General features: G+C 55.7%; 1 protein-coding gene across 1 annotated transcript in view; it reads right to left on the bottom strand.

The window, feature by feature from the left end:
- SNED1 (sushi, nidogen and EGF like domains 1) overlaps window positions 1-20000 on the bottom strand; it is an 87456-nt gene extending 67456 nt beyond the window's left edge. Inside the window, exon 1 of the mRNA XM_042995914.1 lies at window positions 19531-20000. Within this exon, the coding sequence (XP_042851848.1) occupies window positions 19531-19743 (213 nt within the window). The 5' untranslated portion in view covers window positions 19744-20000. The remainder of the gene's footprint in view (window positions 1-19530) is intronic.
- Window positions 20001-26403: the final 6403 nt, after the last annotated feature.

Raw genomic sequence — 26403 nt, 5'->3', positions numbered from 1 at the left:
AGGTATGAGGGTGGATCCCCCATGAAGGAGATTAGTGTCCTTATAAAAGAGACCCCAAAGAGCTGTCTCTGTTTTTCTGACATGTGAGGACACGATGAGAAGATGCTATTAACCAGGAAGTGGGTCCTCACCAGACACTAAATCTTCCAGCCCCTTGATCTTGACTTCTCAGCCTTCAGAACTGTGAGAAATAGTGTTTGTTGTTTAAACTACCCAGTCTAGGGGCGCCTGGGGGGCTCAGTCAGTTAAGCGTCCGACTTCAGCTCAGGTCATGATTTCACTGCCTGCAGGTTCAAGCCTCGGGTCGGGCTTTGTGCTGACGGCTCGGAGCCTGGAGCCTGCTTCAGATTCTGTATCTCCCTCTCTCTCTGTCTCTCCCCCTCCTCATGCTCTAGCTCTCTCTCACAAAAAGACATTAAAAAAAATTTAAACTGCCCAGTCTGTGGGCAGCCAGAACAGATTAAATCATAGCAGCCAGAACAGATTAATCATATGTCATAATATGACATCATATATCATATCATAATCATATATCATATCACCATATATCATATCATATATCATAATCACTGTTTCTATTCATAATCATATATCATGATATTCATAATCATATATCATATCACCATATATCATATCATATCATATCATAATCATATCATAATATGATAACAGATTTATCATAGCAGCCAGAACAGATTAAACCAGAAGGCATGAGAATAAATCTAAATGAACATTGACCATATAAAGAAATAATATAAATAAAGCTTTGTGTAGTTGTGTGAAAAAAAAATCTGTAGAATTAAGATTAATGATAATAGCTTATAAATTGGGAGAATACATAAGTGTTTGAAGGTCACTGTATTTTCCAGAAGGGTAAAGGCATTCACTTATTAGTGAATATTGGTAAGTAAAAATGAATATGGATAATCACCAAAAGAATAGAAACAGTGTATATCATCCTAACCGAGAGAGGGGATGTGACTGAATGATTAAAATACTTGATGTATAAGATGGCAAGAAAGGAGAGAGAAGGAAATATAAAGCAAGTGGGACAGACAGCACAGAAGATCTTAGATTGAACCCAGCTCCATCAGTAACAGTTTAAATAAAAATGAATTAGATGTTCCGGTTAAAATACATACTATCCAAATGCTAACCAAAGGAAACCTGGTGTAGACCATAAGGCAAAAAGTATAGCTAGAAACCAAAAGGGCCACTTCTTGATAATAAAGGAAGATATAACAAGTTTGCATTTTTACATGCCTAATAACAACGTTAGTTATCACATAAGTGAAAAACTGACAAAAGGAAATAGGTCAATTCATAACCACTGTGGAACATTTCAACATACATTCCTTAGCAAAATGGACTAGGCAGACAAAATTATCTGGCAGAATACGGAAGATTTGAGCAATGAAAATAGTAAGTGACCTAATAGATAATACAAATATCTTTTTAAAAATTTACTATATACTGATCACATAGCAAGTGTCAACAAATTTCAAGGGATTGCAAAAAATAGTTTGTTCTCTGGCCACAGCGCAATTACACTCAAAATATTAACCCCCAAAAGGTAGGAAATTTCTATGTATATGGAAATTAAGAAATATAGTTATAAATAACTTGGGAGCGAAAGATAACAAAAGTGCTATTTAGAAAAAACCCGTGAGGGTGTGGGGCGCCTGGGCGGCTCAGTCAGCTGAGCTTCGGCTTCAGCTCTGGCTCAGGTCATGATCTCGTGGTTTGTGAGTTCGAGCCCCCGTCGGGCTCTGTGCTGACAGCTCAGAGCCTGGAGCCTGTTTCGGATTCTGTGTCTTCCTCTCTCTTTGCTCCTCCCCCACTCATGCTCTGTCTCTCTCTCAAAAATAAATAAACATTAAAAAAAATTTTTTTAAATAAAAAAAAGACTCATGAGGGTGAGGTGCCACCAAACTTAAGAGGGGAATTTATACCCTTGCATGCTTATCTCAGTGTGTATACGTAGTGAAGAAACCAAACATTTAGTAAATAATCCACATACAGGAAAGAAACGACAACAACAACAAAACAGGGGAAGAGAAAAACAAACAATTAAGAGCACAAGTTAATAAACTAGAAAACAAACACTGAAAAAGAGAACCAACAAAGCCAAAATTTGGTTTGTTTCAACTACCAGTAAAATGGATAAACTTCTGTTGGAATTGGTTAAGTAAAAAAAAAGGTGCTGATGGCCAGTATCAGGACTGAAAAAGAAAATATGGCTTCATACTCTGACACTCTCAAAAAAGATAACAAGAAGATATTGTAAATACCTTTATAATAACAATACATTTAAATTTTTAGATGAAACGAAAAAAATTTCTAAAGAACTGGGTTAAGAAGAAATAAAGGAGGAAGGATGTTAGCATAACAGAGAACTGACTTTCTGGAAGAGGACGGACAAGGGCCTCCGTGGACTGGGACAGGAGAAACTGAGAAGATGCCCCAGGATCCCAGCAGATAGTGTTCTCCACAAGTGAGGTGTAGTGTGAGTCGGGGGTGGAAAGTGAGGGTGCCCACTGTCTTACCTGTAATAAAGCAGAGCAGTGAGAGCTAGGCTTGAAATAAGCCATCAGATCAGAACTTTGGTTGTTACCATGACAATGGGGTAGCAACCCTCTAACGCCCCAATGAAAAAGCAGAAGGGCCCTGATGACTGAGTAAAGATTCCCAAAGCTGAGATAAATGGTTTTAACAATGAGGATTTAGAGAATTTTTTTTTAAGGATTTAGAATTTTGAGGGGACCCGAAACATTGAAAGTCCATTTGGTTGAGCTGCGTGACTGACAACTGTAAAGCCTTGCTTATTGGGGCAGAGTCACTGTCTTCTGCTGTGTCCCTGGATCCTTGCTTCCTCCTCTATCCTGACTTCAGCTGCTTTAAGGAAAAAGCCACATATGGCAGGAGACTTCAGAGAGGGGAAGGACTTATACTTTTATAACTCTGGGGTGTATTAGTGTAGGTTCGTCAGTTATAACAAAGCTAGCACTGGGGTGGGGATGTTAATAATGGGGAGGCTGTGCATGTATGGAGGCAGAGTATATATGGGAAATCTCTATCTTCCTCTCAATTTTGCTGTGAATTTCAAATTCTTCTGAAAAAAATAAAGTCTTAGAAAAAAGACAACCCAATAAAAAATGGGCAAAAGACTTGAATAGTGAACAGGCATTTCTTCAAAGAAGGTACACAAATAGTGTAAAACACGCTCAGCATCATTAACCATCAGGGAAATGCAAGTCAAAACCACAATGGGACAGCACTGCACACCCACTAGGATGGCCGTAACGAAAACAAAGAGACAATAACAAGTGTTGGTGAGGGTGTAAAGAAAGTGGAACCCTCATACACTGTTAGTGGAATGTAAAATAGTACAGCCACTTTGGAAGAGTCTGGCAGTTCCTCAGATGGTTAAACAGAACATAACTACGCACGTCAACAATTCCATGCCAGGTATATATGCATGTATATCCAGGAGAACCGAGAACACATCTACACAGAAATCTATACGCAAATGTTCATAACGGCATTGTTCACGATAGCCAAACAGTGGAGCCAACGCATGTATCCATCAACTAATGAATGGATAAAGATAAATGGAATATTATTTGGCCATAAAAAGGAATGAAATACCCTTGCCACAACACGAATGAACTTTGTCAACATTATATTAAGTGAAAGAAGCCAGACAAACTAAACTGTATGATTCCCCTTCTATGAAATGTATGGAAGAGGCAAATCAAAAGAAACCGAAAGCAGATTTGTGATTGCCTAGGTCAGGGCAGAATTGAGGGGCTGGAGAGTGACAAGTGCGGGGTCAGGGTTTCTTTTGGAGGTAAGGAGAATGCTCTAAAATTGTGGTGATGGCCGAACAAATACTTGAAATATATGAAAACCCATTGCATTGTAAGAGAGTGAAAGGTATGGTATGTGAAGTATATCTCAATAAAGTGGAAGGAAGGAGGGAGGAAGGGAGGGAGGTGGGCAGGGGTTGGGGCTTGGGCATCACCCGAAGCTAAAGGCCACACAAGCGAGCAGCTTCCCCTGTGCACGCCACCCCCTCCCCACCCCCCACCCTCCCACCGGGCTTCTAGAGGCAGAGCATGGGCCTCTGACTCAGGGGAAGACAAACTTGCAGTGGAGACAGGAAGCTTAAGGGAACCCCATGGCCGGGATTCAAGTCCCACGGCCTCTGTGTCTGAGTGTGTAGTTGCTGCCTGCCGTTCCGCCGGGAAGGGTTGGGGCTTCTCCTTTCAGGGGCCGCTGTAGCTGGGAGATAAGAGGACACCGCAGAGCCCTGTCTTGCAGGCTCTTGTGCAGAAGCTGGTGGAGTCCGGGCGTGGCGGGCCCAAGAGGCGCTTCCATGCAGCAGCTCCCCCTGCCCGAGGCAGGGCCCAGCTGGGAGCTTGCAGAAGCCAAGGTGACCCATGGGGGCTCATGACTCTGAACGTGCCCACGAGCTCGGGAAGGGCCCGACGAGCTGGGCGGCCAAGGGGAAATTGCACAGAGGCTAACGCATCTCGGTTTTACGTGAAAAAATGGCAGCTACCCCTGGGGGACCTCGTCTTTCACGCCGGTGCCCAAAGCAAAGGTGCTGGCTCAGTGGGCCCTCGAGTCACCCAGGGTCCCCAGAAAGCCTGCCTGGCTTGCCACTGCTCTGGCCGAGCTGGGGCCCGATGGTGTGCCCTGGGGGGCAGCAGCCTGGGGAACCGCCCCGGAGCCCCAGCTCTGGCAGGGCAGCCTGTGGGAAGGTCGGCTGGTGCTTCGGGTGGGATCGGACGCGGTCACCCTGGCTGAGGAGGGACTCTTGACCAGGCACGCCAGATTTTTACTGACCTTTGAGTTGCTGCAAATGGTCTAGCTGGGGGTCAGCACGCTGTCCCGCGAAGGGCCAGATAGTAAATGTCTTTGGCTTTGTGGACCACATACGGTCTCTATCACATATTTTTCTTTGTTCTGTGCTTTTGTTTTTATAGCCCTTTAAAAATATAAACAGCATTCTTAGCTCACAGGCCATCCGCAGACGATGGGCCAGTCCCTAGGCTGTCCTTTGCAGACCCCTAGTCTGGTCTTGTAAACAAAGCTCTGCCGGAACGCCGGGGCGCCGCTCACCCCCACTCCGCCTATGGCCGCTCAGAGTTCAGTATCCAGACAGAGCCCTTCGGCCCGAAAGCCCCACATACTCGCTCGTGGCCCTCCGCTGAGAAAGCCTGCCATCTCTCATCGGGCCTGCTGCTCGGAAGGGCCGGGCCTGGCAGACGAAAGACGCCCACCTTTGGGGCCTACTAACGTGGGCGCACGGTGCGGCCACTGGATTCAGTCTGGGTCACTCTCAGAGGGGTCCACAGGGAGGAGCGTTCTCTGATGGCGCTGATGGGGACCAAGCTGCCGATGGAGGCCTCTCGCCGGCCGACACTGCCCCCGAGATCCCTCCTTATACCGGAAATGGCACCACGGCCACGGCAGGGACCCAGTGAAAGGAAAGGCCTCTGTGTTGCTGGTGCAGAAGCCCCTCCCACACACCGGGTTTGTCCCCATGGAAGCTGGCCCACTTTCCATCTTGCCGAGAAGGACCGTGGGCCCCCAGGCCCAGCATCTAGGGGACAATGCTGCTGTGGCAGCCCAACCACCTGCTCCGGCCACATCACTGTCAACTTCCTGGGCCATTTGTGCCCGACAGAGATGCTCCCTCTGTGTCACAGGCCACTGAACAGCAGAACTGTCCGGGGACCATTCTATGCTTCCCACCATCCACTGGCATCGGGCCTTGCCGAGCTCTGGATCAGCCTCCCCAGACCCCACCCCAAAGACCTCCGCCTCTGACACCCCGTGGCCCTGGTCTGGGCAGCTTGCTCACTGAATGTGGCCGTCCCCCGCCAGGATTTGCTTCCTCTTGGTTGCCCTTGGGTAATGACCGGGACGGGAGGAGACTGATAGGGGGTTGTGCGGGCCTATTTTGAAAATTGGGGCCTACGCCCACACTGCTCCCGGACACGATGGTGCAGCTCCCCCTACCAATAGCAGGACAGGCCAGCCCCTGGGGGTGCCTGCCGGGTGCAGCCGGGCCGAAAGGGGCTCAGGGTTCAAACTGAACTCTGGTGCAGCCACCTGGATTTTCTTGGTGGACCAACACGTCCCTAGGTCCTGGAGACCCAGGTCACTTGGTTGCGTACCCCCTCACTGTCATCTGTGGTGGTCCACGGGGGCCGAAGTAGGGGTGTGATGAGTCTATATAAATTTCACTCAGATGCCCCCATTGCTTTTTTTCTCCTAAAGCCTGCAGGTGAAAGGTCTGTGTGCGAGCAGGTGATGGGTGGAGAGAAGGCACGAGATACTGAGATGGGCACACTGTGCAGGCGGAGACCCACCTGGGCACCAGCAGGGGCCACCTCAGGCCTGGGGGCTCGGGGGTCAGAAGCAGTGACGATTCTTTCCCCCTGGATCCGGCACCTGGCAAGGCAGGGAGCACCGTGACCTGTGCTGGGTTTGCACCCCTGCTTGCAGCAGAAACAGTGGACATAGCCAGTCACAAACTATTCTGCTGGGCCTGACTCCCAACGTGGGCCCCTGCCTCTCACAGGCTACCACACATGTCGTACGACCTTGTCTAGGCCCTTCAGACACAAGCTCACACTTGGCCTTGGGTTATGTTGTGTGTGGCGAGCAAGGCCACAAGAGCTTGGGGACACGGCCCACAGACCTCAGGCAGAGATCTAGATCAGGTTAGCATCAGATCCCAAACCGTGGTGGCTGTGCCCCTCGGGGGAGGGTGAGCCACGGAATGTCCCTCCACGGGGGTGGAGATGAGGGGGCCAACCGTGCCCCATCGGCCTGAGACCGAGGGGGTTCCTGGGCCTTCCAGTGCCGAGACCTGGAAGGTTCCGGTAAAGCAGGATGAGATGGTCGCCCTAAGGGGAATCACCTTTTTGGCCCATTTGCTGCCCCTGTAATTATGGTGGTGGCACCAGAGGTCAGCGGTCCGAGCTCCTCGTGTGGGTCGTAAGGGGGAGTAGCCTGGTCTCAGGCCGCACCCTGGCCGAAGTAGCCCCTGCCAGCCTCTCCGGGACTCACGCACAGCCGGCTGCACCTGCAACCCGGCGGCGAGGTGCAGTCCACGCCACAGGGCTTCACGCTGCTGCTGGGAGCCCCGTGGGGGGCAGCCCGCGGGAAATGCGTCATGAGGCAAATCACACAGAATCGGTCCCGGCCTCTGTGGTCCGACTGATCAGATTGACTGTTGGAATGGCAGACTCATGTGAAAATCTGAGTTGGGCCAAGAACGTGTGGGGCCGAGGAGGCGGACTGTGGAGAGAGGCAATCTGCCACGGGTCCTCAGCGCCTTCGTGTTTTTGTTGGGTATGCCAAGAACGCAAGGCTCCATCTGCCGTCCCCGGGCTGCGGCTCGGGGTTGTGTTTGCAGAGATCAGCTTGAGGGATGAAGTGTCTCCCTTGTGCACAGAGGGCAGGCTTCCCCAAGCTCAGTGTTTCTTGGCCGTGACACAAACCCACAGTGGGGGGAGCATGTACCTAGACCCCTGTGTTGCCCCGTGGGACTCGGGGAGCAAGGGACCCTGATGCGGATGACTGCTCTGTGCTGTCCGCTGCACCCTGGGTCTGTGCTTCTGACCCAGGAGTCTAGGGTCCTGCCAGCACCCCCCCCCCCCCATGTGAAACAGGCTAACATGAGCCAGTAAGGAGGGCACAGCAAATCCTAGGCCTTGACAACTTCACGTTAACAACCTTGAAATTGTACATAAAATGGAAATTTTCCTAGAAAAACACAACCTACCAAATGCGAGGAGAAATAGAAAACTTTTAAAAATATAATCGTTAAAGAAATTTGAATCGGCACAAAACTTTCTCCCAGGAAAGCTTGCTCCAGACGGCAGCCCCAGTCAGTTCCAGCTGACATGTAGGGGGTAACTCCAGAAACACACCCGCCCTTCTAAACAGAAGAATCACTTCATGAGACGGGCACGATCATGACACTGAGATTAACAGGGCCAGTTCGTGCAGGAACAGCAACCAGGCCAGTTCCACTCACCGAAAACGTTGCCAAAATCTTCAATAAATTAGCAAACTGAATCCAGTGATGTATGAATAGGATAAACAGTTCATCATTAGCAAGTTGGATTTTTGTGAGGAGTACAAGCTTGGCTTTACATTAGAAAACCAACTAATTTAAGTAATTTAAATGATCCACTTAGCAGAGTAAGGGAGAAAGTCCTATAATCACCTTACTAGGTATAGAGATGGCAGTTAATAAAAGTCAGCATCCATCTGGGATCAAACTTCTCAGAACACGAGGAACGTAAGAGAACACCCTTCATCTGATAAAGAGTGTCTTCACAATAAACAAGAACAAACATCATGTTTAGTGGTGACATACAGACTTGGTTTCTGAGACTGGGAACGAGACAAGGAGCCTTCTAACACCATTTCCACATTGGAGACCCGAGCCAACACAGCAAGGCAAAAAAAAAAAAAAAAAAAAAAAAAAAAAAAGGAATCAAAAAGTAAAGAGATCAGACAGGGAGGAACACAGCTGCTATGAGTTGTGTAGGATACGAAGATGGTTGTAGAAAATCTGAAAGAATCCCCAAATAGTTTAGTAAAACTGATAAGAGGCTTGGTTCGGTTGTTAAATATAAAATTAGAAAATGTAAAAAAGTCAACTGTGGTTCTACACACCGGCAATAAGCAGAAAAGAAATGAAAGAAAATGCACCATTTACACTAGTAAAAATATAAAGCGCTTAAGAATAAGTTTAACGGGAGATGCACAAGACTTGTCCGCAATCACTTCTAAAACTGGATTGAAAACATTCACGACAACTTAGATAAATATAAAAGCACACCGTGTTCCTGAACCGTATGACTCAATACTGTAAAGATACCAGTTCTCCCACGCGGATTTATATACTCAAGGCAGTGTCAAAAAATCCCAGCGAGTATGTGTGTGTTCGTGTAACTTGATAAGCCAATTCTAAACTGTAAATGAAAATGCGACGCCGAGAGTGACCATGACTCTCTCAAGAACGAGGCAGGTGCTTGCTGTGACAGACACTGAGGTCTCCCACAACACCGCGGTAACCTGGCGATGCTGGCTCAGGGACAGAGAGTCAGGAGGCAACCCCACACGCAGGACAATCCGTTTGGACAGAGGGGGCGCGGTGGAGCCCTGGGAAGGGGGACAGGGTGGTTCCTCTTTTGTAAGATGGGAACCCGTGTACCTTCGATCTCGTGCCACACACGGAGCCCAGCTCCAGGTGCGTTAGACGCCTCAGTGTGAACAACAAAACAATCCGGCAATAACACTGTTGGAGAATATATTCCTGACTTCTGAGGGTGGTTTTTAAAATCCGGCACAAAAACTTCTAACCATAAAAAGAAACCTGGACACATTTTATTACATTAAAATTAAGAACGTCTACTCACGCAAAGACGCCATTAACGAGGGTGAAATAAGGCGCAGAATGGGAGGAGAGATTTACGATACTTGGGACCTGGGTTTGTCAAGCACTCCCCCAAATCAACAGGAAAAAGGCAACTGTGTAGAAAAGAGGGGAAGGACTTTACAGATGAGGAAATCCAACAGTCGGCGAACACGCACAAGATGCGTTCAGCCTCGTGGAAGAGAAAGGAAATTAAAACCGCATTAACGCACCAGTGCACAGCTGCCAGATGGGTAAAAGCGTCGGCTAGGGTGTCATGCGGTGGGGACGCCTGTCGCCGCCACATCTAATGAAGCTGAAGACGGGCGCGTCCCCCGGCTCAACGCTCTCGCTCTCGTGTGAGACGTGCCCTTGTGGACACCCGGGTACATGTTCCAGAGTTTCATAAACAGCCTTGTTAAAAATAGTCTAAAAGTAGGAACCCCAAATGTCCCCCACGGTGCAGCAGATAAACCACTTGTGATCTCTTCACGTAATTACCGGCAGTGACAAACCAAGACGCTCTGCCAAACGTGGGTGGGCGAACGTCCGCACGGTTTGGAGCAAAGGAGACAGGTGCAAGAGAACGGGCTCCGCGTGCCTCCGTCAGACCGAGTCTGCACACGGTCTTAGGGGTGCATGGTGGCGGGGTGGGGGGGGAGGAAGGTGAGGGCATCGTCACGAGGGGCCGGGGCTAGGGGCTTGCGCTGCATTTGTGCCTTTGTGGCACACGCGTTTAGGAAGAGAGCTAAGGGTGAGAAGTCACAGGTGGGCAAGGTGACTGCGGATGGGACAGAGGCCACTGCAGCAGGCACCGGGGGACCCTGGGTCGGGTTGGAGCTGCGGGCAGCTATGGGCCACCTGCCGGGGTGGGACTGGCCTGCACCTCCCTCCCTGCATCCCTTAGCTGGTCTGCTCCCCACTGTGGCTCCTACAGACAGACCACTGAGTTTCCTCCTGTCTTTGAAGTCCAAGTCCAGCCCCCAGGTGTGTGTGTTGTGTGCCCCCATCCCACACTGACGCTGCCCGCCTCCCCCCCCCCCCACCCCCCGGGTGTGGGCCTGGAGCCCAGGGGTCCAGGAAGGAGGCAGAACAAGCCGGCCCTGTTTCCCTGCCAGGGCAGGGCCGGGCCAGGACCACAGCCGAGAAGGCGGTGGGGGCCCAGGGGCTGAGCAAGCGGGCTGCTGGCAGGCGCTGTCACCTGGACAGGAACCTTGTTGGACTTCCTTTCCCCAGATGAGAGCATCTGCTCGTCCGGTGAGGGTTTGGGGAGTGGGCAAGCTGGACCAGAGGGCTGGGTGTGGCGGAACAGAGCAGGGAGCTGAGGGGTGCGGGGAGCCGTGTGGCCGCCGCTTTCCACCCCACACCGGGGTCCCTCCCCTCCTTCAGGGTGGGGCAAATGCCGCTTCCCACAAAATTCCAATTTTATTATTATTTTGCTACGTGCAGTAGTACTTTATGAAACATGCGATGCAGACATGGAAACTGAGGAGAAAGGATTAGGCCCAGACTCCCCCTCAGATGCCCCCCTGTCGCCACATGAATGTCCTAGATGAATCATTTAGGTCTGATCCGCACCTGTGACTTAGAGAAGGGGGACCACCAGCACTATTGAGCCACTGAATCCCCAGAAACGTGGCCACGGGCCTGGGTGTTTGCTGGAGCCCGGGGCCTGGAACGGCCACCCCCCACTGGCTGGCCATGAGGATCTGGGGCCAGATGAGGGGACTGCCCAGCTCACTGGCACTCTCACAGAGACACAGGGAGACCCCAGGAGCAGTGGGGACAGGGGACCTGCTTGCACTGGTCTGCAGGACCTGTTGCTCCCAGCCCCTCCCTGCAGACCCCGCCGGCCAGGCCTCCCTGCAGCCACCCTGTGGTGTCCCTAAGCCAGGCCTTGGGGTCAGTTCTCCTCTCCCACACAGCGGCTGTCTCTCTGGTGTCCAGGCACCTGCTGCTGAGAACAAGGCTGCCCCTGGGGGTCCCGGCCCTGGGACCTGGGTGGGACTTGCACACGGGCTACCTTGTGAGGCCTGCGTGGAGCACAGAACCGAGTGCAGGGGTGGGTGACTGGCAGTTGCACCCTCCACGCCATCCCCCTGCACTCTCCTGTCCCAGGCAGGTGCAGGAGGCCTGCGGTCAGTCAGCGGAGGGGGAGGGGGTGTTTCAATCCCCTCTGAGCTGGCTAGTGGTCCTAGGGAAGGAATTGCTGGTGGTCGCTCTTAGGGAGGCCCCGAGGCCACATGTAACAGGAAACCGCAGTGACTCTGTGAACTGCAAGGTGGCCCTGGGGTGGGGAGGCCCCTCTTTGACCTGGGGGAAGGGCATGTGTCTGTGTGCATGCGTGTATTGTGTGTGTGAGTGTACGTGTGTATGAGTGTGTGTGAATATGTATGTGTATGAGTGTGTGTATAAGTGTGTATGTGTACGAATGTACACGTGTGTATGAGTATGTGTATATATATATATGAATGTGCGTATGTGCATGAGTGTATGTGATGAGTGTATATGAGTGTGTGTATAACTGTGTATGTATGAGCATATATGTGTGCATGTATGAATGTGTATGTGATGAATGTGTGTATGTGTGTGTGCATGTGATAAGTGTGTGAGTGTGTATGTGATGAGTGTGCGTATGAGTGTGTACATTGTGTATGAGTGTGTGTGTATGAGGGTGGATATGTAATGAGTATGTGTATGAGTGTGTATATATGAGGGTGTATATGTGTGTATGAATATGCATGTGTGTGTATGTGTGTATGAGTGTACGTTTATGAGGGTGAATGGGTGATCATATGTATGTGATGAGTGTGTATGTGTGTGTATATATGATGTGTGTGAGTGTGTATGTATATGAGTATATGTATGTGTAAGAGTGTGCTTGTGTGTATGAATATGTATGTGTATATATGTATAAGAGTGTGTGCATGTATATGAGTATGTATGAGTATGTGTGTGTATGAGTGTGTGTATGTAATGAGTATGTGTGAGTGTATGTGTACAAGTGTGTATGAGTGTGTTCATGTGTATGAGGGCATATGTGTGTATGAGTGTGTATATGTATGAATGTGTATGTGATGAGTCTGTATGTGTGTATGAGGATGTGTATTTGTGTGTGAATGTGTGTGTGTGAGGGCGTGTGGTGATTGTGTATATGAGTGTGTACCTGTGTGTACATGTGTATCAATATGTACGTGTGTATGGGTGTGTATGAGTGTATAATTGTGTATATGTGTGTATGAGTGTGTGTATGTGTGAATGAGCGTGTATGTACGAGGATGTATATGAGATGAGTGTGTGTATGACTGTACATGTGCATGAGTGTTTGCATGTTTATGAGTGTGTATTGTGACTATGTATGTATGACAGTGTGTATATAATGAGTGTGCGTATGTGTGTATGAGTGTGTACATATATGAGCGTGTATGTGATGAGTGTATGAGTGTGTATATGCATATGAGCATGTGTGTGTACGTGCATGAGTGTGTGGCTGTGTGTAGGTGATGAGTGTGTACGAGTGTGTATATGCACATGAGCGTGTGTGTGTGCCTGGGTGTGCAGTGCGGTGTGGGGGCTGGCCAGAGGGCGCCCATGCCTTTTCTGCAGGACCAGCCCCCTCCCTCCCCCACGCCGCCTGTTGAGAAGCACAGAAGGACAGCACCGGTGGCATTTCCGACTTGGATAAAACCAGGAAAGAGCGGAAATGTCCTGGAGAGCCTCTCGGAGGCGACCTGCAGCCCAAAGTATGTGACGTGTGTTTGGCGGGTCCCTGAGCCGGGAGTTTGAGGGCTCGCCAGTGCCACCCTTGCTGGGTGGAGGGGCTGCTCTGAGCGGGCCAGGCAGGCCTGGAGGGGAGCCAGAGACCCCCGAGGCCATAGCACCCCTGCTCTGCAAACATCAGATCCAAACGGGCGGGGCCCTGGTTCCTGCTTTGACTTCTCTGCCAAAAATAAAACAATAAAGCCCCTGAGGCCTTTTATAAGCTTGTTTTGAAAAATGTAGGCATGTTTTTTATTTCCTGGCAGCTTTCTGGGTAATTAGGATTCCTCCCACGGCACAGTTGGGGGCTGGAGTCCGGCTTGCAGGGCAGCAAGTGGGCAGGGCCCCTGGGGCTCCCGGGCAAGGTCAGATCTGAGCCCCGGAGACCCAGAACTTGCCGCACGCCCAACCCAGGAAGGAGGGGAGTCCCGCCCCGGGCTGAGCCTCGGCAAACAGGCAGACTCAAGGGAGCGGCCCCAGGGCCCACTTCCGGGGGAAGTGCCCCCACCAGAACTGGGGCAGGAGGGAGTCCCCCCGAGGCTGGGACAGCAGAGTTTGGTGTTGGAGGAGTAGTCCCTTCTGCCCCCACAGGCCCAGCCTGCCTGGATCTCGGGGCCCGGGACTGGGCTTCCTGCCGTGTTCTCCCTTTCCTCTGTCCTCCTCCAGGGCCGCCCTGTGGCCACCCTCTGGTCTCCTGGGGGGCCCCACAGTCCAGGCCCTTGTTCCCCCACCAACAGAGGCTGCCTCTCCGGGTGTCCCAGCAACTGTCCTTCCTTTATCCTTGTGTAGATGGCAGCTCCCGCCTCCCCCTCCCCGGCAAAGCCTCCCCCCGCCTCTCCTCTGGTACACCAGGACCAGGTGCCCCCCCAGGGCAAGAGCCCAGCTCCCCAGTGGCTCCTGGACACGCCTGCCTGTGGAATACAGTCCCACAGCATCTGGGCACCCTCGCCCTCCCTCGGCATCCATTACCAGCCCGAGCCGCTGCCTCCCCGTCTCTCTGGAGACCATGTTGCCTTTCAGCCTGGTCCACTCCTCAGATACCGGGGCCCTCCTTTTGGACACCCTGCACCCCTGGGCCACCCTGCATCTCTGTGACCACCACGGGGTCCACTGTCATCCTGCAGCCACCACAGCTGGGGATGCAGCTGCTGTGTCCCTGCCCTCCACTCACACTCACTTCTGGGGACAGCAGTTGCTCCTTCGGGACCCCAGCTCCACCCCAGACCCCATCCCCAGCAAGCTTCTGAAGCTGCCTCTGCCCATGCCCCCTCTGCCCAGAGTAGCCAGCAAGGCTCGAGGGACTGCGTTTGGCTTTGGCCCACCCCGAGGCCAGCTCAGGGGACAGTGTGGTCCTGGGCTGCCCCCCGGTGTGGAGGGGCTGGGGTCAGGGACCCGAGCCCGGACCCCGTCCTGTTCTCACTCCTCCTTCCCGCACTCGGCCTGTGCAGCTCAGACTTCTGGACCTATTGAGTCCCCTCGGGCCTGGGGAGCAGGGCAGTGGCTAAGCACACAGCAGGTGTTTAATGAACAACTTGCCCCACTTTGTAAAGAACCAGTTTTTGGATGTTGAGGCCCTAAGGCTGGGTCTTCCTGGAGACCAAGTATGGGGAGAAACCAGCCGGGTGCCCTCCCCCAGCTGCCTGCTCACAGACCCATAGCAGCAGAATCCCTGGGGCTCAGGCTCTCCCAGATTGTTCTGTCCTGGGGCCCACTCACTGCCCCACCCCCATCACGGATCACAAGGAGCACCCGTGCCCAGGGCCCCGTTGGGGCGGCTTGTCCTGGCCGCCCCGTACCAGTAAATGGGAGGCAGTGAACACCCGAGCCTGCGGGGCTAGGAGTGTCCGGGGCCAGCCGTGAGCAGGAGGGCAGGTCAGTGGGTGTCCTCAGGAAGAGCAGCGTTTCTCAGATGGAACTCTGGACGGGCACCGGGACCCCCTGGTCAAAATGCGGAGTCGGGCCCATGCGAGCCTCTGGAGTCAGACCCTCTGGGAGGGCCCGGGGATCTACATTTCTACCATGCCCCCTGGCGACCGGCAGCACCACGTGCTGGGGTCGTGCCCTGCAGGTGCACACAGCTCCTGATGGCTGCTGGAGCCGAGGGAGGTGGGGGGGGCGGTGGCGGAGCAGTTGCCCCCGGGCTGAGCCAGGCCAGGTGAGGCGGCCACCTGACCCAGCAGAGGAAGGTGGCGAAGAGGATGCCCTTCTGAATGGCCGGGGCAGTAAGGAGACATTCCTTCGGACGCAGTCAGCCCACTTGGGGGAATTTATTGTGAGGAAAGGACGAGAGACCCGTAACAAGGCGTGTATAGGGTGCACGCGCACCAGCGCACCGTCAGTTCATGGGAGACACTGAAACCAGCCACAGGGGCAACAGTCAACAGAGCAGTCGACTTAAATAATTATGATGCAGCCACAGGAAGGAATATTACACTGTCACCTAAAAGCATGTCTCTATAAATTTAAGGCATGGGAAATGCTCACAGCCTAAAGTACTGAAAGAAATATGCAAAATAGAAACTTGCACGAAATGGGAGCCCCAGGTTTGTCTCGTGGGCCCCTAGGTATGTTTGCAAACAGATCAAGAAGAATTTCACCGAAATGTTAAAAGTGTTGTTTTTGGATGGTGGGATTATGCCCGTACCATCCCACTGATCAGAAGATGAACAACAACATTGACCTAGAAGCTTCTAGGAGCTAGCTCTCTTCCGGAAGCCAGGATAGCGCGGTGAACAAAATAGACAAGGATGATGGTGATACTTAAACCAAAACACTGCTGCTAGTGCATCTGAACTCCTTGATTCCGAGCAAGGGCTCAGTCAAGCTTTTGGAATGAATGAACGAGTGAATGAATAAATGAACGAGGGAACGAGTCACTGGTGAAGGAGTGCACGAGGTTTCCGTGGTGAGTTTTCTGGAAGGACAGGGTTTGGCGAGCTGGTCGCTTCTGGCTCCGCAGTTCATACAGTCACCGAGAGCTAAGGAGTGGGGGCCCCGGACTCATTCCCAGCTGGCTAGGCTTGCCTCCCAGTGGGGCTGGCCGGGTGTGTGGCCAGGTGCTCTGGGCACAGACACAAGGGTGTTCTCACCAGGAGGCATTCGCTCAGTTTTGACGTAAGGTCAAGCTGACAGCATTACTGCAAGGTCGCAGCAAGGAATGTCCTCCCACTCTTAATCCACACGCTCCCACTGCTCGGATTTGCCCCGTGCACTCGCTCTCCCCCTCTGTCTGTCTGTCCGTCTGTCCCTATGCAATGTTTCCTGAGCTGTTGGAGAGTGAAGGGCAGACAAGAACGCTCTCTGCTGGAAGCACACACGCAGGACCCAGGTCGGGAAGCTAGAGACTGATGTGAGGCTGTCCACACTACTTCCTCCCATTTACACACTTAATCATTTATTTCCTTTTACCAGCGCGAGCTCACTGGCTCCCCCTTTATCCAATGGATTAAAACCTATTACTACCATTATTTTCATGCTCAGATTGCCCCCCGTATGGCCAGGGAGCCTGTTTGATGGCCTCTGTGTCCTCTGGACACATCCCAGCCATTCTTGGAGCACTCTTCTTCCTCCTGCGTGTGACTGATTTCCAGGCGCATTTTGCACTTTCCCTGCCAGGGCTCTATCATCTCCAGAGAGTCCTGGTTCCTTCCAGGGAGAACTGATGTTTGGCAAGCAGGATCTGAGCACTAGGAGTGCTTGGCACTACGGGGGTATCGCAGCGTTGCTCTCCCTCAGTGGACAGAGCCAGGAAACGAGTGAGCTGTGTGCATAGACACATGTGCAAGGGCCTGTGTCCACAGCCGGCTGCCATAAGATATGAACGTAGACATACGGACATATGTACTGTGAGGTCATACCTCCGTGGCTCGCAGGGCACACGTCCGCATGCAGGAAGTGGACGCCAAATGGGAACGACTGAGGTGGGGTCAGGGGCCAGCACAGGAGGCAGAGCTGGAGGGTGTGGTGGGGACAAGGGGGCCAGACCACCCAGCCTCAGGGCCAGGAGCAGGTAAGGGCTGGAAGGAGAGCCAGGATCTCATTCACATTTGGCAATGCTGCTTCAGCCGCCTGATGCACAGGCTCGAGGGGCAGGACCGGGAGACAAAGGCCAGCGAGGAGGCACCTACATGCATCCAGGCGGGTGGGAATGGTGGTCCTGCCCAGGGCTGTGGCCATGCAGGCGCTGAGGGGTGGGATGTATTTCTAAGTCTCCAGCAAGGAGGGGACAAGGGAAAGGAGGGAGGCATCAAAAGGCTACGGTGGGCCTAGGGAGGAAGCAGGACCTCTGTCTGGGTCCTGCTAAGTTTGAGATGGAATGCTAAGGAGGCAGCTGGACAGGGTGGTCTAAAGGCCCCTGAGTCTGCATTCTGAGCCTCAGTTTCCCCATCTGCCCTCTGATATCCAGGCGTGGCCACCAGGTAGGCATGGGAGGCACTGGCCAGGTCACCTGCTTTGGAATAAACACCTTCCCTTCTCTCACTTAGCTTTAATCGTAGCCACCCACCGGCCTGCCCGTGCGGGACCCCCGCGCCCTCCCGGTGCCGTCAGGCAAGCTGTCCGGGCATGGCACCCTCAGGAATCCCACGGTCTTTGTCGCTGAAGGAAGAGAAGGCACAGCATGCTACTATGTCCACATGGACACTTGTTTTTCCAATATTATCTTTGTTTCCGGAAAAAGCTCTCACGGAGATATATGTTTTGTTAGCGGCCATAATGTTCATTTCTGATGAAACTGTTTGTTTTCCTAGTAGATCTTTCCACTTTAGAACCATTTCTCCCAGTTGTTTTGGTAAGAGTAGATGTTTTTGGTGAGGCTATTAAGAAGGTCAACCGTTTTAAGAATATTTTCACCCGTGACTGTGAGGGGGAAAGCTGAGCCTGGCCCAGATGCTTTAGGAGCATTTTGACGGTGTTCTGTCCAAATGGTGCCAACGTGAGTTTTCCCATTTCCAAGGTGCGCGGGCCTGCTCCGGCCCCTGCAGACCCTGAGCACAGCTCTGCGCTGTCCACCATGCACTTCTGGAAGTCAGTCCTGGCCTACAGAGAGGACAGTGGCCCCCTCCTACCACTGTCACGTCACCAAATGCTGCTGCCAAGGTGCGGAAGCTTCCCGCATCGGCATGGGGAGTGCCGTGGTCGCCGGGGGAGAGAGCACGTGACGGTGGCCACGGTGGTGGAGGGGCTGGTGGTGGCCACTCGGACAGGGCCCGGCGAGGGTGTCAATAGTGCAAAACATGGGAGTGGTGGTGCGGGTGGCCTTGAAGGTGGTGGGGAGGGTGCTGGTCATGTCAGGAGGGGCCGATGGAGTGGGTGACAGTGGTGAAGGGGGAGGTGGCGGCCCAGCGGGGGTTGCTCGGGCGGGTCGATGGCAGCGCAGGTGGTGCAAGTGGCAGTGGATGGAGTTGAAAGTGGCTGAGGTCGTGGTTGGGGCGGCGGGGTTAGAGGTAACAATGCATCCGGCCGGCCTAACTCTTTTCTATTCAGGGGACGGCAGGTGCCCAGTGGCCCACCCACAGAGCAATGCGGTGACGAGCCATCGCGTTTCATTCCTTCTGTGGCCCACAAATGGCTCCCACACCGGGAGCACCAGACACAGAACCCTCGCCCTTGCCCCTCGCCCTGAGGTCTCCTGCTGTCCTGAGTGCCTGGCCCCAGAGCTCCTTCTGGGAGTCCCTTCGGGAGGCACTGGCCTGAGTAAGTGGCTCCTGGACTCAGGAGGAAGGGAGAAAGGGAGGGAAAGGCTCGGAGGGGACACTCCGCCCAGCTGCTGCCACACCCAGGGGGGCTTCTGCCCAGAAGCAGGCCCTGCCCTGACCACCTGGCCAGGGGTCCCAGCCTCCTGCCAGCGGGCCTCAGGCGTCAAGGAGGGCGGGGCGGGGTCTAGGTGGCTGCCAGAGGGTACTTGCAGGCCAGGTGCAGAACTGAACAGGCCAGGTGTCCCGCTCGGGAGACTGAGGCCCCAGGGAGCACGTGGCTGCCGTCACACTGACGTCTGGGACCAGGACGGGGCCAGGACTCTGCGGGGGGCCAATGGCCGGGCTGACGCGGTGTGCGCAAGCTGCCCAAGCCCCGGGGGCCGGTGAGGCCGGGCCCGCGCTCCGCTCGCCCAGGTGGCCGGGCCGCAGCTCGAACCCCACCCCCCGCCCGCCTCTCCCGCGGGCCGCTGTCCGGCCTTGGCCGCCGCAGGGAGGAAGCGCTGTCCTCATTCCACCTCTGGCCGCCGCGGTGCCAAGTTGCTGGCGGCGGCGGCGCGAGTCGGGGCGGCGGGCAGCGGCGGGGGCGCAGCGCCCGCCCCGGCGCCCCCGCGGCCCGAGGTTACTCACGTAGAGTCCGGAGTGCTCGGCGCCGAAGAACGGGAAGGGCACGGAGAGCGGCTGCAGCCCCGAGCCGCCGTCGTCCTGCTTTGGGGTGACAGCGTCGCCGCGCTCCGTGCCGAACGGGTAGAAGTCGGCGAGGGCCACCGCGCCGCGCACCCCGCGCACCCCGAGCCCCAGGGCGGCGGCCAGGAGCAGCGCCCAGGCGGCGCCGCGCAGCATCGCCGGGGATCGGCTGGCGGGACGCAGCAGGACACTGCGGGGACCGAGCGGGGGACACTGCGGGGACCGAGCGGGGGACAGAGCGGGGACACTGCCGGAACCGAGCGGGGACGGAGCGGGGGACGCAGTGGAGGCAGAGTGGGGCGCAGTGGGGACAGCGGGGGGCGCAGCGGGGACGGAGCGGGACCGAGCCGGATGCAGCGGGCACAGAGCGGGGACCGAGGGGCCTCGCGGTCCGTGTGGGGCCGGAGCCGGCGGGGCCGGGTGCGGTGCGGGCGGCGCGGCGCGCCGTCGGGGAGCTCCGGCGCGCTCGGCCGGGCCGCGCTCGGGTCGCCGCTCCGCGAAGGAAGGCGCCGGGCGGGACCGCGTTCAGGGCCGGCCCCGCCCCAGGGGCCGCGGCTTAAATACCCGGCCGGGCGGTCCCCGGGCCTGGGCGGGGCCTGGGCGGGGCCATGCAAATAAGGCCGCTCTTAAAGCGCCAGGCCCCGCGGGAGGGCGAGGGCGCTCGCTGCGCGCCTGGGGCCGCCCCGCGATGGCGGGGAGGAGCTCCCTGGCCCAGGCTTTGGCGAGGTGAGCGCTTCGCGGGAGCGCTCCTGCGGCGGGGACCGTCCTCCTCCTCCGTGGGTTCTCAGCTGCCAGACTGGAGCGAGCCCAGAGGAGGCGCGTTGCTCACACGGCGCAGTTCTGAGACAGACCCTAAGGCCTGCCTGCCTGCCTGAGATGTTGGTCGGGGCCACCCTGGCTTAGCAGTGCCTTGATACCCTTATGGAAGTGGCCAGGGGCCAGCCCCGTGTTGCTCCCCAAGATCTGAGCCTGTGGACACTTGTTGGGGGGGGGTGCTCCTGGTCTGATTTTATGTGAGGACCCCTGGCCTGGGGGAATTCAGGGCACTAAACAGGTGCACTGACCCATCAGGGAGAAATCCCCCGGGAGGTTTTCTGATGGGTTCGGGGCCCTAAGGGAACTTCACAGCAAGAGAGTCTCTAGCAGACTCCAGGGTAAGGAGGGCTCTAAGGGAAGGCTGGTCCTCTTGGGCCGGGCGGGGGGGGGAGGGGCAAGTGGACGGATGTTAGTGGGCCTGGCGGACCGCAGTAGGGCCTCCAGAGCCCAAATTCAGATTCCGTATCCCCAGCTGTGGCCATCCCAGCGCTTCTCCCGTCTCTGAGACCACTGACCGCACACCTGGTCCCTCCCTAGGTGCAGGGCCTGACTCCTGGGGTTGAGGCCCTCCCCCACCCCCCTTGCTCTCAGAATCCCGGTGTTAGGGGATGTGTGAGTGCAGGCCCAGCCCGGAGCCCCTGGAGACAGCGGTGTTCCCGTCAGAGATCAGCAGAAACAGCCAGCACGATAGCAGCAGCTGCCACTGAGTTTCTGGGCGCTTTTACGCTGGGCTCCGTGTTTTTTCTGTGTGTCCTAAAACGTCTTCAGTGAACAGGTGTTGCTCTGTGGTCAGCAAGAAATAGTAAATGTGACTTTGAGGAAGTAGTGGAAAGGTCCTCTGAGTGTGACTCTGGGGGCCAAAGGTTTACACGGGTCCCGTTCGGCCAGTATCCTGGCGGCCTCGCCGTTCAAGGAGGCAGCCCCTGTGGGGCACTGGCCCGAGAGAGGTTCCCCTTCAACTTCTCTCTGGTTCCCCTGTGCTCAACTGTGAGAAGGCCAGCCCTGGGGCCGGGCTCCTGCCTCAGAAAACCCTGGACGGCAGGACAACCGTGTGGTTCCAGGGAAGGACGAGAAAGGGCAAGGCCTCCCGTCTCTAGGAAAGGTCAGAGAGGACATCGAATTCCGGGGCTGTGCTGGGAGCAGAATCTTCGCGGTGTTGTCAGCGGGAACCTGGGGAGGAGGGGCACGTCCCCGCTTGCTCCCCTCCACTCACACGTGCACATCCCCACTCGCACACACACTCCCATTTCCACGTGCACGCTCACACATGGAGACAACACTCACACTTCCGCACCCACACTCAGTCACATGTGCTCCCACATACAACACTGCTATGTGTAACATTCCTATGTGCCCCTCTTCACGGCTGACCTTCTGCCCCAAGGGATCCTAGTAAAGGCCCACGTCCGGGCTAGGTTATGGGTCCACCTAGGGGCTTGTAGGCAGTAGGGCTGCCCCAGAGAAGGGCTGTTTCTCTAGACACGGTGGGAGTGGTTGGCCTAGACAGGGGGTCCCAACCAGGGCACTCAACTGAATCCCCTGGGTGGATCTGTGAGGTGCTCAGGCCTGGGCTCCACCCTGGACGGCAGGTGCTTGTGGGTCTAGGCTGGAGCCAGCCACAGGCCGACTCTTCGGCCACGGCCCCAGTGAGGCCACGCTTACCTGGGGTCCAGGCCTTGCTGCCTATTTGCAGCCTGGTCTGGGAGACTGGGGGTTAACATGAGGCCCCACCACTGCTGGGCATTACATTTCAAACACACACACACACACACACACACACACACACAACTCCACAGGCAGCAAAAAAGAGGAAAAAAGTGTTTTTTTTTTTTTTCAGGTGCTAAAAATATTATCAGGAAATACTTTTCAGCAATGTGCCGTTTTAGGTTCCCCTCTGGACTCAAGGGCGCCTTTGTCTCTGCCACAGAAAGTCCACATTTATCAACACCAAAATCGTTTTATCAAGCAAGCTCATGTTCTGCGGCCAGGAAACCTGAGCCTCCCCAACAGGCCTGTGACATTTTAGTTTGGGGCCTGAGTATGTGTGCAATTTAGATGGGGGACCTCGGGACACCCCAGGACCTGGGGCTCTGTTGGGGCAAGGTGGTGCGTCCTTCCCCACAGCGCACCTGGCCTGGTGGGCTTGTCCCTACAGGGCTGGGTGGGGCTCCCTGAGCAGGGCTCCGGCCGGGGCCCTAGAGGGCCGGGCTGGCTGTGCCTCCCACCACTTTCTCTCCAGAGGCAGCTAGCTGAGCACAGATCTCCCCAGAGCAGCCAGAAGCCCCTGCCCCAGGTAACCCTCACCTGCCCCAGGAGCAAGGCTAGGAAGTTACAGGGCCCGAGGCTCAGGCTGGGTTGCGCCCTTGCGGAAGCCCACCCTACCTGGTTGTTTCACTGTGAGGCTGGACGGGGTCTTGTCACAGGTGGGAACGCCTGGTTCAGGATGAGCGGAAGGGACGGTCCTTGGGTCCTGGGCCCACTCGGCTCCGCGCCCCTGTGTGCAGCAAGGGGGCACAGCCTCCAGGGAGCCCCCCCACACCTGGACACCTGACGGGTGTCCTGCTATCTATCAGAGAGAAATGATCAGAATAGGGTTCAACGTTTACTTCCTGGGAAGTTCACTGCTGCTTTCTTCTTTGAAAAAACTAGAGAGGAATTAGAAACCCTTCGAGCTGGAGAATCTGCAGGGAGAGGCCAAAGATGGTTACGGGTGAGCTCAGGTTGGGCCTCTCTCCGTGGTTGGGGTGAGGAACGACGCCTTCTGCCGTCCACGGGCATCCTCCCCCACCCCCCCACCCCCTCCCCGGCCCTGCCCCGCCCCCGCCCCGCCGCTGTCCCCCAGGGCACAGGGCAGAGACTCGGCTTCCCGAGTGTTCCACAAGCGCCAGGGACAGGTGCGACAGAAGGGCTCTCAGGTGGCCCCCGCAAGACCCTTTGCCGAGAGGGTTGGCAGCTGATAAAATCAAGCTTCTGTGGCATTTTTCATGACGTGGGGAAAAGCCTCATGATAAAATATCAAGTAAAAGTTTTTCAGAAGAGTATTCAGCGTGGCACGTGCAGCAGCCCCCCACCATGGGGAATGTTCCAGTTTTGCCCGAGGATCTGCTGTCACGGAGTACGGGCGGTGGCGGGTTTCTTTTTCATAGGCTTCGTCGTCACAGGTTTTCTTTGCAGTTATGTGAACAAATTAATGTTTTGGAAGCCGGAATATCAGTGACCCTGGTTCCAGCTGGCCCATTTCCTGCTCCGGCTGTGGCCCAGGTGAAGCCCCTGCCTCCCTCGAGAGCTGGGGTGCTGCGGGGGGCTGGGGCCTGTGTCCTCAGGGTGTTCTTTCTCCCTCCGCCGCCTCGTCTGTCTGGTGGGAATCACGGCCTTCCCTGGGCTCCCGGGGGGCCCTTTCTCTGTGGCATCCCTGCTCTCCTCCTTCGTACACCCCACCCGCAGGGGCTACAGGGTGATGATGGTGCCCCCACCCCTGTCGCTGAGGGTTCATGATGGGCCCGGGGTCAGTGTGGGCGATACCTCATAGAGGGCTCACCGTGCCCCTCGGGGGTGGGCTCGCCCATTTCACAGATGAGGAAACTGAGGCTAGAGAGCCTGTCCAGAACCACACAGCTGGAAGGGGCGGAGCTAGGATTCCTCCAAGGCTGATGAGTCCCAAACTGATGTGGGGGCTGCCGGGCCTCTTACAGGCCGGAGGCCTCCGTGCGGGGTGGTCAAGGAAGAAGCCGTGAGCCTTTCCCCTCGGGCCACAGGGAGGGCATGGGCAGCGGTACAGCCTGTCCTCTCGGCCTGGCCCCGCCCCAGGCCCTCCTGCCTTGACCTCACCTCCGGGAGTGTGGGGCGGGTGGTGCGTGTGAGGACAGGTATGGATGCCCGGCAGGGTTCCAGCACCCTGGGCACTGGGACCCACCCTGCTCGGCACCCCCAGTCCGTCTCTGTCCTCCAGTCGGCAGGACGCTGTGCCTGCAGCCTCGCTGGCCTCTGGGTTTGACTCTGACCTCTTGCGGACTGCCTTGTGGCCTTGGTCCAGAAGCAAGACCTCGTGGAAGCCCGGTCAGGGAAGCCCCCGTGAAGTCCCCTGTCAACAGGTGTCCCAGGGCGCTGTTGGGAGGACGGAGCCAGGCTCCTCCAGGTTCCGGGGTAGTTGTCAGACGCACAGGCCCTTGTGCTGGAGATGCTCAAGGAAACACCAATTTACTTCCGCTAGAAAAATCCTCTTTTTCCTAAGTGTATGACTTTATGTTGAGTAAGTAAAAACTAGCATCTCCTACGTGGATTGAACTATTAACATACAAAAATCGAGAGGTCTCACAGGTGCTGTGAAAGTCCCGCATGTGCAACCGGGGGCAAGGAAAACACCAAATCACCAGGATGTTGGTCAAAACATGGGGGCTTTCATTTTACTAATGAGAAGTCACCCGACCCCTTCCGCACCTGAGATACATTTTCCCCTTTCACCCGTGAGCGTGCACTTGCTTCTTCTGTGCTGGGAGCACCTACGACGCCAGCGGGTGCCGCAGACACGCACAGACTCCGGTCTCCAGCTGCTTGTTCCTTCCTCCTCACACCCCCGCCCGGCCCGGCCCTGGGGTCCTTCTGCTGGGGGGCGTCTGTCTACTAAAAGCCAGGCCCCGAGGGCCACGCGTCCCCTGTCAGGGCCCCAGCCTCTCCCATTCTGCAGAGCACGCTTCTGAAGTAGGGGTGCACCTGCCCGCTAGCCTCCACCGGTGGCACGGATCGGGCCGCAGGTAGCACCAGTACGGCCTCCTGGGCCCAAGGCAGCCACTGCCAATGGGTCACCCGGCGCTTCCCTCCGAGCCTGGGCTGGGCTTCAGAGCCACACAGCCACCGGTGAGCAGGCTGAGTTGAGGGCGGAATGAAACCTGTCTGCTCCCATCCTTCTAGCCGCTGCTTTCGTACACATGACCGCCTGTGGGAATACATTGCTAAATTCAAGCGGAAAGCAAGGTCTTGACAGGATAGCCTATTTTAAGCCCTGGATCGATCTTGAAACAGACATACGGTGATCGCACATTCGGGCAGCAAGGTGCAGGGACAGCAGTGAGGTGGGCTGTGTGCTCTCGGCCCTGCCCGCCCCCAGGAGTCCTGGAGGGCAGCCAGCACCTGTGCCCGCAGGAATTTACCGGGCTGGCCGGTGCCCTGCGTATCGTAAACGTGCCGCTTGCAAAACAGGGGAGGCCATTTGGGGAGGAAAACAAATCACTCTGGCCGACGTTCATGGGGGAAATGAGTAAAAATGCTGACAGGTGAACCCCACAGAGGCCCGAGATGGCCACCTCGGTCTCCCTAGCAACTGGGGCCGGTTCCCCCAGGAATTTTCCCAGAGTTTATAGGCTGGAAAAGTGGGGGATTCTGTAACAGCTTCAGCTCTCACGGCCAGTGCTTCCCGTGGCCGGCGAGTCACAGGGACTTGGTTCTGAGTCATTTCCAGCCACCTGCCACTGTGACGGACCTGCACTTCCTGGATACAGAAGGTTCCGCGGCCTCTGGACGTAGGGAAGTGGTGGCTGGGCCTCGCAGGACATTATGTTTTTGGCTCTAGTTGGTGGAAATATTTTCCACGTGTTTCCCCATGTTTATAGAGCTGAAGGCATGGAACGCAGCCTGTGGCCGCGGGAGCCGGCCTGATGGGGCCTGGTGACCAGGGTCTGGCCAGATCAGTGCGTCCCAAGTGGAGACAGAGTGCCAGGCCGGGTGCGGGCCAGGGGCAGGGCGGCGCCTGCGAGGAGTGTCCTGGAGGCTGGTCCAGGGTGCGCAGAGGTGGAGGTCCCAAGGGCCGGGGGGAGCTCGGTGCTCTGTGGAATCGCAGGGCGCCTGCTGGTATAGGACCCCGGGGGAGGCGTGGTGGGCTCTGGGCCGTGGCACCACGGTCCTCTGAGCAGCGTGAGACGTCCGTTTTCCCCATGGCGGCTCTGATGCGCTGTCGGGTCGGCACTGTGGCTGTCGGGCCACCCTGGGGGCTTTGGCAAGCAGGGC

This window comes from Panthera tigris, chromosome C1 (genome assembly GCF_018350195.1).
Source record: "Panthera tigris isolate Pti1 chromosome C1, P.tigris_Pti1_mat1.1, whole genome shotgun sequence".
Taxonomy (NCBI): Eukaryota; Metazoa; Chordata; class Mammalia; order Carnivora; family Felidae; genus Panthera; species Panthera tigris.
The sequence above is the reverse complement of the archived record's forward strand: the minus strand, read 5'-3'. Positions and strand labels throughout refer to the sequence as shown.